Raw genomic sequence first — 13467 nt, 5'->3', positions numbered from 1 at the left:
AATAAAAGAAAAGCAAGTCCCCTTGGAAAGCTAAATATACTCTAGAGGAAACTGCCTGTCTCCCACCTACACTGCTGCCTGCACACAGCACAGGAAGCGAAGCTTCTCCACTACGTAGCACAGAAGTTACACACAAAGCTGCACATCAGTCACACAATGGCTCAGGTTAGAGGGACCTCAGAGATCACCTACACCAAACCCCTGCCATGGGCAGGGACACCTCTCAGCTAGACTTGAGTTGCCCAAGGCCTCATCCAGCCTGGCCTTGAACACCCCCAGAGAGGAGGCAGCCACAGCCTCCCTGGGTAGCCTGTGCCAGAGTCTCACCACCCTCAGACTGAAGAACTTCTTCCTCAGTTCCAGTCTAACCCTGCTCTCCCTCAGCTTCAAACCATTCCCCCTTGGCCTGTTGCTAGACATCCTCATGAAACGGCCCTCTGCAGCCTTCTTGCAGGATTCCTTCAGCTATTGGAAGGCAGCTCTAAGGTCCCCCTGGAGTCTTCTCCAGGCTGCACACTCCCAGCTCCCTCAGCCTGGCCTCATAGTAGAGGTGCTCCAGCCCTTGGATCATGTCTGTGGCCTCCTCTGGACTCACTCCAATGGTCCATGTCCTTCATATGCTGGGGACACCAGAACTGGAGGCAGGATTGGAGGTGGGGTCTCAGCAGAGCAGAGTAAAGCCTCAACTAGAAGCATAGCAGCAATCCTCAAATACAAGAGGAAAGGAATCAGCAGCAATTCCAGCTCAGTGACAACAGAATAAACAGCAGTGAGCTTGAAGTACAGCAGAAGACACTGAGACACCAGGAAAACCATCCAGCTAAGCCCTGGGATAAAGTGCTTAAGCAGGGTTGAACTCTCAGAGTAGTATTTCACGTCTAGCACACTGGGAAGAGCCCTTCCCTGAAATCTTATAGCCTGGGAAGATGAAATCCTATTGAGTAACAGAACCCTGGAGAGCCTTAGGTGTCTACTCCATGTTAAGCCCTGGCTCAGCTTCACTGCGATCAGGAGGATTTCTCAGTGAACACTGCACTGCCTTTTGCCCACCCTACACCAGAGCAAAGCCAGCTGAAAGCACTGCACAGCCACCCCAGCAAGGTGACTGCAGCCAGCATGCTGTGCTCCTGAGTCCCAGCTGGAGGGTGAGGGCTCACAAAGAGCACTGAGCTATAGTTACCTGTGCTGCTGCCTGCCCCACCACAGGAAGCAGGAGACTGTTTACTGAGCTGGTAGTTTAGCAGAGGCTTGTGTGCTAACAGTCTGAGATGAGCCCTCAGTCAACACTGTTTGATTCAATTCTGACCACACATCATCCTTTCCTGCCTTGGCTTTTATTGCAACATCTCTGCCTTTGCCAGGACTAAAACAATTTCAGGAGAATTACTCTCTATGTCCTTGAAGCAGGCTCTGAATAACAAGAAGCCCTACAAAGCAGGGAACAACAGGAGCTGCCCTACCCCATCAGCTCCATGAGCTTGGACTGAAGAGCTGCACAAGGCTTCTGCTTTTCTAGCCAGTCCTTGGGAGGAACAGCTTCCTGATCTTACACTGAGGAAATCAATTCCCTGAAAGAAAGGTGTGGAGAGCTTGGTGCTGGGCTCTTCTCACAGGGCATTAGCCATAGAACAAGAGGGAACAGCCTCAAGCTGCACCAGGGCAGGGTTAGACTGGACATTAGTAAACATTTTTCCCAGCAAGAGTGGTCAGGGATTGGAATGTGCTGCCCTGGGAGGTGGTGGAGTCACCAACCCTGGATGTGTTTAAGGATGGTTTGGATGTGGTGCTTGGCGATATGGTTTAGGGGTGAGCCTTGCAGAGTAGGGTCAGTGGTTGGACTTGATGATCTCAAGGGTCTTTCCCTACCTGAATGATTATATGACCTTGGAGCATAGTCCTGAACAGCTCTGACCTCAGAACAGGAGCTAGTGGCAAAACCTCCCAGAACTGCCTCACTACCACAGCCCTACATGGTGGCTTACAGAAGACTCAGACTCCAAGTTGGACAGAAGCTTCTATTTCTTTCTTGATGAAGGCTCTGAAGTCTCAATGTTTGTTATTTGCTATGAATCAGTTTGAGAAATATTTAATTGGAGTAAAAACATTTAAAAAAATGTTTGCTTCTTTTTTTTTTTCTACAGTCTTATAACTGCAATGAATAAATGCAGCACAACTTAAACAGCTTAAGTCAAAAAAGCCCTGAGAGAGAACAAAACTCCAGTTTTCCTTTACTGGAACTATCCCAAACACACCATCATTCCAAAAGCAAAATGAAAACACTTCTGATTATACTTTTTTGATACTTCTCAGGCAAGAACATAACTGAATTGAATTCATCCCCACAACATAGCTACAAACCATTTTCCAGTGCAAAACTTTTCCAGCAAGACTGTTTAAGTCACTTCCATTAATAACTTACACACACAACCAGAATGTGCAGTCAATATCTAGCAGCAAAAGTAGCACAAACAAGGCAGGTTTGGTCCTGGTTGGGAGCTCTGCTGTACTGGTTGAGCCTGAGGGCTGATTCATAGATTCATAGAATGGTTTGGATTGGGAAGGACCTTAAAGGTCATCCAGTTCCAACCCCCTGCCACAGGCAGGGACACCGCCCGCTAGACCTCAAGGCCTCTTCCAACCTGGCCTTGAACACCTCCAGGGAGGGGACATCCACAGCCTCCTTGGGCAACCTGTTCCAGTGTCTCCCCACCCTCACTGCCAAGAAATTCTTCCTCATCTCCAGTCTCAATCTCCCCTCTCCCAGCTCAAAGCCATCGTCCCTCACCCTGTCACTCCCAGCCCTTGTCAAAAGTCCTTCCCCAGATCTCCTGGAGCCCTTCAGGTACTGGAAGGCTGCTCTAAGGTCTCCCTGGAGCCTTCTCTTCTCCAGGCTGAATAACCCCAGCCCTCTCAGCCTGTTCCCACAGGGGAGGTTCTCCAGCATCTGATCATTCTTGTGGCCTCCTCTGGACCCTCTTCATCAGGTCTGTGTCTCTCTTGTGTTGAGGATCCCATATCTGGCCCCAGCCCTGCAGGTGAGGTCTCCCCAGAGCAGAGCAGAGGGGCAGGATCTCCTCTCTCCATCTCTGGCCACACTGCTTTGGATGCAGCCCAGGCTGCCCTTGGCCTTCTGTGCTGCCAGTGCCCATTGCTGGCTCCTGTCCAGCTTCTCCCCCACCAGCACCCCCAAGTCCTTCTCTGCAGGGCTGCTCTCAGTCTCATCATTCCCAGCCAAGGATGCAGGACTCTCACTCTCTGTGTCACTGATTATCCAATGTGTACACGTGGTGCTTAGGGTCACGGTTTATACGTGAGAGCAGTGCTGGATTAACAGTTGATGATCTTAAAAGGTCTCTTTCAATCAAAACAGTCCTCTGGTTCGAATGCTGTCCCACTGGCACAGTGATCTGCCCACATTCTGCAACTGTGGGGCTGGAATGGGCAAGGAAGTAGAAGGGTCTTTAGAAGTGACAGGGGAGGGAGACAGCCTTAGAAGCCTGAGAGTGCTGGACGGGTCCCAAAAATCTTAGGGAGTACTGGAGCACATTTAGAACAGTGAGGGTGGCAGAAGGCAAACAGTGAGGGTGGCAGAAGGCAGAGCTGCCCAGAACACACAAATCTGTGAGGCAGCAGGGTTCAGGCAAGAACTGGGAAGTGTAGGTGCTACTGGGACAGAGCAACCTGATCTACTAGTGAGCATCCCCAGAGGAGGCTGAGCAGGTGTGCCCTGTCTGCCAGCCGCTCCTGCTGTGGGGAAGGCAGGCAAGCAGGCCCTAGGGAGGCACAGAAGGGCAAACAGTTTCCAAAACGGCACATAAGCAAAGAGCAGAGCTATGCAAAGATGCAGAATGCTCACCCTTTTGGACACTGGGGTTCAGTAATGTCCTCACACTCTTCTTCAACCCAGCTTGCCTCTCCTTAAAACAAGACAGCACATTCTTACTGACAAATGCAAGGGGGGAGTCATTTTAGTGCATGCTTTTAAAGCTGTATCATGTTCTTGCTCCTTTCATACATATATGGGTACAGGAAGGACTGCAGAGACTTGCTGAGGGTATTTACCTTTGCAAACACTCTGGTAATTGACACAGCAGTCCTGGTTTTCCACACAGTCATCTGAACAGGAGCAGTGGTACTCTGGTCGCCTCTTCTCTCCACACCTGAATTTATTGCAGGTCCATATGTGGGCTAAGAAACAGAGAGGAGAGAAGGGGAGCACAATGGTTAATACCAGTGCTAAGTGCAGAATTAGTAAGCTGAGTGTTAAATTCTGTCTCAAATGTGTGTCTCACTGAGAAACAGCCCTGAGTGGTGTAGGTTGAGGACCACAGAGATAAGTCCTCCAGGGTACCAGAGAGTGCTGAGGGGGCAGATGGTGCACAGAGGGTGGACACAGGATATTGCAAACTGCCATCCCATCCCATAATACTGCCTTCCCCGATGTAAGCTGCTTTCACAGCCAGCTCTGCCCTTTTCTCCCTGCTCTCTCTGGGCATTACAGCAGCTCCTGCCTCTGCTCTGTGGGGAAGGGGGATGCTGTGACCTAGGAGGCTTAGTGTGGGGGGAACTTTGGGCCTACCCCGGGCTGAAGGCCTTGGCCTGGCTGGGGCCTGGTCTGGGATGGTTTTGGCCTAGTGATGCCTGCAAGGCCCCACTGGAGAACAGGGCTGAGGCTGCTTCTGACTTGCTGCATACAGTGTCTGTAGTTTCCTTTATATCTTTTGTATTTTCCATTTACTTTTGTAAGTAGCGTTTCCATTTAACACCCAAGTGTCTTTATTTCCCCTTTGGGGGTAGAATACTTTTTGCCCATTTGCCCTCGTGGCTCGTGGCTCAAAAGCAGGACACTGAGGTACTCCAACATGCACAACACTGCAAGCTTTGGCACCCGGGAAAACAGCAACCCCCATGGCTAAGCAAGCCAAGTGCACTGCCACCTGAGCAGGACTGCGTGCCACAGAGTCACAAAGGTCACAGAGCAGAAAGAGTCCTTCACAGCCCTCCTGAAATATGCTCAGTTCTGTGGGGTGCTTAATGCACACCACAAAGCAGCTCCCAGGAAGGAAAATAATCATCTCCAAACAATCAAACTGGAGTTTGAATCTGGAATGCCTAAAAGCCACTGAGCAGCAGTGACTTCTTTTGACTTGCACTTGGGTTTCACAAATCACCACCAGGCCCTGAGCCCCTTTCAGCACCTCTTAGGCACAGGCATTACTCTGCCACTCTTTGAGAGGCAGAAGCTCACAGTAGGATCTGCTGACTTCAGCTTCCATGGGGCTTTTAGTAGAGATTTATTTTGTTTTCCTGAATGACACTGATTTGCAGCACATCTCATGATTCCAAGGTGATCTCGCTTTCTTAACACAAGTTGATCCTTCAAAGTCAGTGAGGATAAAGATAAATGAATTCATCACCTGAGTGAATATTCAGAGAAAGTCACCCACGCCAAATTTCAGAGGAGATTTTGAGAAGAGGACAATCAGTGATCCTCATTCAGCACTAGCAATTGGAATCATGAATGGGTTTGGGTTGGAAGGCCTTGAACACCCCCAGGGAGGAGGCATCCTCAACCTCCCTGGGCAACCTGGTCCAGAGCCTCACCACCCTCAGACTGAAGAACTTCTTCCTCAGCTCCAGTCTAATCCTGCTCTCTCTCAGCTTCAAACCATTTCCCCTTGGCCTGTCTCTAGACACCCTCAGGAAAAGTCTCTCTGCAGCCTTCCTGCAGGATCCCTTCAGGTACTGGCAGGCAGCTCTAAGATCTCCCTGGAGTCTTCACTTCTCCAGGCTGCACACCCCCAGCTCCCTCAGCCTGGCCTCACAGCAGAGCTGCTCCAGCCCTTGGAGCATCTTTGTGGCCTCCTCTGGACTCACTCCAGCAGCTCTGTGTCCTTCTTTATGCTGGGGACACCAGATCTGGAGGCAGTATTGGAGGTGAGGTCTCAGCAGAGCAGAGCCAAGGGGTAGAATCTCCTCTCCTGCCCTGCTGCCCACACTCCTCTGGCTGCAGCCCAGCACACAGCTGCCTGCTGGGCTGCATGAGGGCACTGCTGGCTCCTGGGGAGCTGCTCAGCACCCAGCACCCCCAAGCCTCTTTTTTCAGGGCTGCTCTCAACCCACTCTGCACCCAGTCTGGATTCTCAGGATGTGAATCTCACTTTCATGAATATTTAACTTCAGTAACTCCCCCAACATCAGGTCTCTACTGTGAGAGACAGCAGCATCTCTTATGGTTCCAGTTACAGGATACTACTGTTAAGGTTCATCAATTTAAAGAAACAGCATCAAAGAGTGAAATCTCATTCTTGGTGCTGAGACAGACAGCAGTTTGGTTTTAAAGAATTCTTAAACCAGGTGCAATGAAGCAAAGTGGAGAGTAAATCCCATGCAACTGCTCCATGAGCAAAAATCTTGGTGCAATTTAGAGGACCACTCAGTACCAGCCAGCTGAAGCAGAAATCTGAGCTCAGTTTCATCAGTTAGTTTTGAGTCAGCACTGGAATTTTTCACTTCAGGATGAAACTACACTGATAAATGTTAGGAATGCATGTAAAGGAGAGTGAAAATAAAGAGCTAACTGAAAAGAATGCTGCATATGAAGGATTAGGGCAAAACTGAAGTAGAGGAAGCAGCCAGGCTCTGGCCTTCATGTTACCACCTGCAGCTCTCCCTGGAAAATGGCTCCATGGCACTTTTCACATCTCTGCTTTCTGCTAAATTGTGAGAATTGCTTCTCACTTTGCAACTGTCTCCACCAGTGCAATCTGTTTTGTCATCCTGCCTTGTCCCAGGCCCACTACAGGACCCTTGCTGCACACTCAGGCTAGGGAGTTCCAAAGCAGAGGGCATGAGTAGCTGGGTAAGGAAAGCCAGCAGCTTTCAGAACTTCCATCCTGCCCCCTCTTCAGGGGATGATGACACCAAACTACAGAAAGCATTTCTGTTCCTGGCTGGCCTGACAGCCCAGCAGCTGCTCTGGAGGCCAGGCACGATGCAGGGCACTGTTCTCTCACCCCCTGGCAGAACAAAGGGCTGGCTGGCACCTCCAGTTGTTCCTCTCCTGCTAGGGAGAGGGCAGCAGCAGAGGGCAGAGGCAGCCTCCTTCCCCACAGGCCAGGCAGCTTGCTGCCATGGCAGCTCCTCTGCAGGCAGCTGGCTGAAACACAAGCTGGGCTTGTCCACAGCAGCAGCTGCACCACGGGGGTTCCCAGTACCACCATCACCACTGGCTGCAACAGAGGGAGCTCAGAGAGGAGGAGAGCACTGGCAACAGAACCACCAGCAGCTGCCTTTGCTTGCAGCCCATCCGAGAGCAGCCAGGGGTGACAGCCCCAGAGTACCGCAGTGCTCACACAGGCACAGCTGGCCCAGGTCCCACAACAGGGACCTCCCTCAGCTCCTCTCCATCCTCACCTGGCTGGATACATGTTTCCTGGTAATCCAAGCAGCAGTTTTCCAGCTTGACACAGTCTCTATCACAACGGCAGCTTCCAAAGGTCCTTTCAAAGCAACGCCCCTTGCAGGTTTTCACTGTAACAGAGGACAGTGTCAGATGTCAGTGGCTGAGGCCAGAGCACCCAACATGGAAAAGAAATTACTCAGGTCAGCCTGGGGAAGGACACAGCTAGGCAGCCCACAGCTTACAGGATGGCTGCAAAAGCAGTGGCAGCCAAAGGAAAAGGCAAGTCCTGATCCAACTGACTGTTTATTTTCTCTTATTGAACAAAAATATTTTTTGATCATATTGAACAAAGAGTTCTTTTCTGGTTCAGCAGGAATGTGGTGTTTCCTTATTGGCAGAAACAAGTGAAAACAGAAGGCTCCAACTCTGTCCTTGCCCTTCTCTATCTCCAGAAGACAGGGGTGCAGTCATGCAGAACACAGAAGAGCTGTACTGGAGGCAATCCGAAACCAGGTTTCCAGTAAGGATGCCCTGGATGCTTTGGCAGAGTGCTGATTATCTAGGGTCTGACAGCGTTCCACTTACTATAATTAAACATTAGAATCTAGACTGCAGTGGCTAGGCTTGCAGCTCCCACATGCTCATGCCCTGCTGGCACTGTCTTCAAACACATCATTGGAACTGGAGAAGCCCTAGTCCATGGGGCTGTGCCATGGCTGAAATACTCTTTCAAGAAACATAGAATCACAGAATGGTTTGGGTTGGAAGTGACCTCCAAAAGTCACCAAGTCCCATGCCCCTGCAGTCAGCAGGGACATCCCCAACTAGATCAGGTTGCTCAGAGCCCTGTTCAGCCTCACCTTGAATATCTCCAGGGATGGGACCCCAACCACCTCCCTGGCAACCTGTTGCAGTGTTCCACAACCTTCATGGTAAAGAACTTGTTCCTCACATCCAATCTCAATCTGCTCTGCTCTAGTTTGAAGCCGTTGTCCCTGGTCCTGTCCCTGCAGGCCTTTGCAAACAGTCCCTTCACAGTCTTCTTGTAGCCTCTTGAAGGCTGCTATTAGGCTGCCTGGAGCCTTCTCTTCTCCAGGCTGAACACCCCCAGCTCCCTCAGCCTGTCCCCATACCAGAGGAGCTCCAGCCCCATGATCATTTTCATGGCCCTCCTCTGTCCCTGCTCCATCAGGTCCATGTGCTTCCTGTGTTGAGGGCCCCAGAGCTGGACACAGCACTGCAGGTGAGGTCTCCCCAGAGCAGAGCAGAGGGGCAGGATCGCCTCTCTCCATCTCTGGCCATGCTGCTTTGGATGCAGCTAAGGCTGCCCTTGGCCTTCTGGGCTGCAAGCACTTTTTCACCCCAGACACAGGAAGACCTGAACTTGAATACACTGCTCCCTGGCTTCCTTTTGGTTTAGCCTTATTTCCAAAAAAAAAAAAAAAAAAAGGTCTGGGGTTGCCTGAAATAAAAATGTACTATTGGTGGCATGAAGGATTAACATAACTTAAGGAGTTGATCAGTCTTATCCTCTGTAATCAACAGATTCCCAGACTGCATTGGGTTGGAAGGGACCCTCAAAGCTCATCTTCTCCAACCCCCCCTGCAGTCAGCAGGGACATCTCCAACTGGAACAGGCTGATCTTGAATGTCTCCAGGGGCAGGACCTCGACCACACTTCTGGGCAACCTGTCCCAGTATTTCACCACCCTCACTGTGCAGAACTTCCTCCTGATGTCCAACCTAAATCTCAAACCATTGCCTCTCATCCTATCCCCACAGGCCCTTCTGAACAGTCCCTCCCCAGGCTTCCTTTAGGTCTCCTTCAGATACTGAAATGCAGCTCTGAGGTCTCCCTGGAGCCTTCTCTCCTCCAGGCTGAACAGCCCCAACTCTCCCAGCCTGTCCCCATAGCAGAGGTTCTCCATCCCCCTAATCATCTTTGTGGACCCACTCCAGCAGGTCTGTGTCCCTTTTGTGTTGGGGGCACCAGAGCTGCACACAGCACTCCCGGTGTGGTCTCAACAGAAGGGAGTAAGGTAAAAACATCTTTGGCTCCTTTTCTCAAGAATTTTAGCGTATGGCATTAGGAAGATGAGATAGTAAAGAGCCAAAATTGCAAAGCTGTAACAGTGAGGAAAACCCTAAAAAAAAAAAAAAAAAAAAAAAGATTATAGTGGGGAATTAATAATCTGGATTGCATTTTAAGGTCATGGTTGGCCTGCTTGTTAAACAGCTCACCTTCAAAATTATTCTAGACAGCTGTTCCCAAAGGCAAAACTTCATTTCTTAAAATATCTTTTGTAACCTTCTACCTGAAGAAACTTCACCAGTATAAAAAAAAAAACCCACATATTTTTCAGGACAGAAAACAGCCAGAGAAATTCCACAAGGAACATTTTCAGACTACAATTCTAACCATAAAAACACAACTTTTATTTTTTTCCCCCCCTCATAATTGACTGGAAAAATTGAAAAAAATAATAATAATAAAAAAAAAAGGTTTGAGGACAACATGAAATAAAAAACGTTGGTGTTAGGGTGGGGGGGGGTTATTTGGATTTTGTGTGTGGATAGTGAACTGAGAAAAGCCATCCCTGTGACATCACCACAGTGACACTTGGGATGCAGGGAAGCTGCCAGAGCAGACAGTGCTGGGCTCAGTCTGCCTCTCCCATGGCCACACACAAGAGCTGAGCACAACACAGCTTTAGCTCCCAGGATCTTCAGGGCTCTCTAGCTCTAACTGCTTCAAGCAGCAGAGTTCCAGTCCTCTGCCTCCAGCAAGAAAGGGTGGTGGTAGCAAAGCTAGTTTAGGAAAAAGGAACAACAAAACAGAAAGGCCAAAAAGGGGAAAAAAAAAAAAACAACAGCAAAAAACAAACCACCAAATAAACAAAACCAAAAAGAAACCAAAAAGGCAAAAAAAGACCTAACCTGAAAAAAAAGGACCAAACACCAAAAAAGGCCAAAAATGGCCCAAACCCCAAAGAGGCCAAAAATGCCCAAACCCCAAAGAGGCCAAAAATGCCCAAACCCAAAAAGGGCCCAAACTCAAACTGGTCAAAAAGAAAAAAACCAACGAACAAAACAAAACCAAACCAACAACAACAAAAGCCAACAACCCAAAAGGCTAAAAGAGGCCAAAACCCAGAAAGGCCAAAACCCAGAGAGGCCAAAACCCAGAATGGCCAAAAAAGGCCAAAACAAATATGAACAACTCAGAAACACCCAAAGAAAACAACACCAAATTCCCTCTCCCACACACAAAACCCCAACCAAACCAAACCCACCACAAAACCCAAAGGAGCCCAAAGGATTTGCTCAGCAGTCTTGCTAAAAGCAAGGCCTGTCAGTTACCATCTTTTGAACAGCTGGGTTTCAGGCCAAATATACATCCTAGGATTGTGGTTAACATGCAGACACAGAGTACCTGTGGGACAGGAAAGAAAAAAAAAAATCAATCTTAAATGAGCAGTGAATGGTTTCAAACCCCCCACCCCCTTTTTTTTTTTTTCTCTCCATAATGCTACAGAAAGGTCCCAAAGTTGAGAAAGTTGTAAATGAGGAGGCTTTCAGAAGTAGTTCTCATTCATGAGTAGTTATGTTGTTATGGTGCATGACCACAAGCATTTTCCAAACTGGCCCTGTGTGTTATTTCATAGATTCACAGAATGGGCTGGGCTGGAAGGGACCTTAAGTATCATGCAGCTCCAACGCCTGGCCATGGGCAGGGACACCTCCCACCAGCCCAGGCTGCTCAAGGCCTCATGAGTATCTTACCAAGCTATTGAGTGCAGACATGACAAGGTATTTCTTTCTCACGAACCAAAATGAAGATGTTTATGGTTACCCACATCCATTATATAGAAATCTTTCTTTGCTCCCTTCTTCCTTCCTCCTAGGTTTGCTATAAGAAGGTGAAGGTTGGCCACTGACCACAGACAACAAACAGAAGCCATGGTCCTTGAGCGGTACCTATAATTTTCTTAGTCAGGAAAACCTTGTCCCACTTCCTAGTATCCAGTTCATAGGAGAGGTTGGTCTATACCATGGGAAGCAACTGTGAGACATCAGACAGACCATAGAGTCTTACACTGAGCAGACAGTATGGCCAGGGTTAGTCTGGATGCTGAAGGGATTGAAGTTATCAGACAAGCACCATCCTGGCCTTGTCCAGCACTTTGGTAGTAAGATCTTATGCCTGCCAAAACAAGGGGAAGATTCCTTTCAACCTCATTAAGAACTGGAGATGGTGCACACATTTCTTTTAAGAACAGTACACATTACCCATGTCTGTACAGCGATGAGGAGGCCACGAGAGCAGCAATGCACTTCGGATGGCACTACACAAGCAGAGAACATGGTAAGTCCTAAACCCCTGCCAAAGCCCTGAGAGAGGCAGTGTTAGAACACAGACCATCCTATTCAGAAGTACTGGGGAGGTATGGAGAGGAGAGGACGTAGCTGTCACCTTTCCAGTCATTGTTTTCTGAGGAAAAATTGCTTTCAAGCAATGGATGAGAAGCTGGACAGGAGCCAGCAATGGGCACTGGCAGCACAGAAGGCCAGGGGCAGCCTGGGCTGCATCCAAAGCAGCTTGACCAGAGATGGAGAGAGGAGATCCTGCCCTCTGCTCTGCTCAGACCCCATCTGCAGTGCTGTGTCTATCTCTGGAGTCCTCAACACATGAAGGACCTGGACCTGATGGAGTGGATCCAGACAAGGCCATGAAGATGATCAGAGGGCTGGAGAACCTCCCCTATAGGGACAGGTTGGGAGAGTTGGGGCTGTTCAGCCTGGAGAAGAGAAGGCTCCAGGGAGACCTTAGAGCAACCTTCCAGTACCTGAAGGGGCTCCAGGAGAGCAGGGGAGGGACTTTGAAAAGGGCTGGGAGTGACAGGATGAGGAACAATGGCTTTGAGCTGGGAGAAGGGAGATTGAGACTGGAGATGAGGAAGAAATTCTTCGCAGTGAGGGTGGTGAGACACTGGCACAGGTTGCCCAGGGAAGCTGTGGATGCCTCCTGCCTGGAGGTGTTCAAGGCCAGGCTGGATGAGGCCTTGAGCAAGTTGTGCTGGTGGGAGGTGTCCCTGCCCATGGTAGAGGGTTGGAACTAGATGAGCTGTAAGGTCCCTTCCAACCTAACCCATTCTAGGATTCTATGAATTCTACTCTGCTCTTAGTAGCAGGACCTGTTGGAAGTGGAAGGACAATATATTATCAATGTGAAATAAAATGTTCTCCAGTTGGCTTTTTAAAAGCAAATGGAATCTCCAAATAATCTATAAATTAAAAGGATAATAACAATTTTTTTTCTCCAGGTGAGTTCTCAGCAGAGCAGAGCAGAGGGGCAGAATCCCCTCCCTGTGCTGCTGCTCTCCCTGCTCTGGATGCAGCTCAGCACACAGCTGCCTGCTGGGCTGCCAGGGACCATTGCTGGCTCCTGGGGAGTTTGTCACCAACTGACACCCCCAAGGCCTCCTCCCCAAGGCTGCCCAGCCTGGATCTGTGCCTGAGATTGCCCTGACCCAGCTGCAGGACCTTGCACTTGGCCTTGTTGAATTTCATGAGGTTGGCTTGGGCCAACCTCTCCAGCCTGCCCAGGTCCTTCTGGATGGATCCCTTCCCTCCACACCACACAGTTTTGTGTGATCTGCAAACCTGCTGAGGCTGCCTCCATCCCACTGCCCATGTCACCCACAGAGATGTTAAGCAGCACTGGTCCCAGCACCCACCCCTGAGGGATCTAATCTGATCAATTCCTGACATGTCACCACAAGCAGGCTGTGAAACAAATCAACCCACAGCTGCTCTAGCTGGAGGAGCTTTACTCACATGTTGTCAAACAGCTACCTGATCTCTGGGACTCACACCACCTAAAGCAGCCTTGTAGGGACACCACACTGCAGTGTCACCAAGTGGAGCATTCACAGTCCCTTCTGGAGCTTCAGTGTAGGTCAGGTGTGTTTACAACCCAGAAATTTCATTGTGCCACCAAATCCATGTAAAAAACAAAATGCAACTAAAAGCCCCTGCAAAGGGGCAGTCCTGCAACACTT

General features: G+C 49.5%; 1 protein-coding gene across 1 annotated transcript in view; it reads right to left on the bottom strand.

Annotated features, from left to right (window-relative positions):
• The window catches only part of ENPP1 (ectonucleotide pyrophosphatase/phosphodiesterase 1), a 74778-nt gene that overhangs the window by 45174 nt on the left and 16137 nt on the right, over positions 1-13467 (bottom strand). The window contains exons 2-5 of the mRNA XM_054393189.1: positions 10766-10838; positions 7417-7533; positions 4063-4188; positions 3857-3917 (exon numbers count right to left, since the gene is read on the bottom strand). Coding sequence (XP_054249164.1) covers positions 3857-3917; positions 4063-4188; positions 7417-7533; positions 10766-10838 — 377 coding nt within the window. The remainder of the gene's footprint in view (positions 1-3856; positions 3918-4062; positions 4189-7416; positions 7534-10765; positions 10839-13467) is intronic.

The sequence above is a fragment of the Indicator indicator genome, chromosome 27 (assembly GCF_027791375.1).
Source record: "Indicator indicator isolate 239-I01 chromosome 27, UM_Iind_1.1, whole genome shotgun sequence".
Taxonomy (NCBI): domain Eukaryota; kingdom Metazoa; phylum Chordata; class Aves; order Piciformes; family Indicatoridae; genus Indicator; species Indicator indicator.
This window is presented reverse-complemented; position numbering and strand designations above follow the sequence as displayed.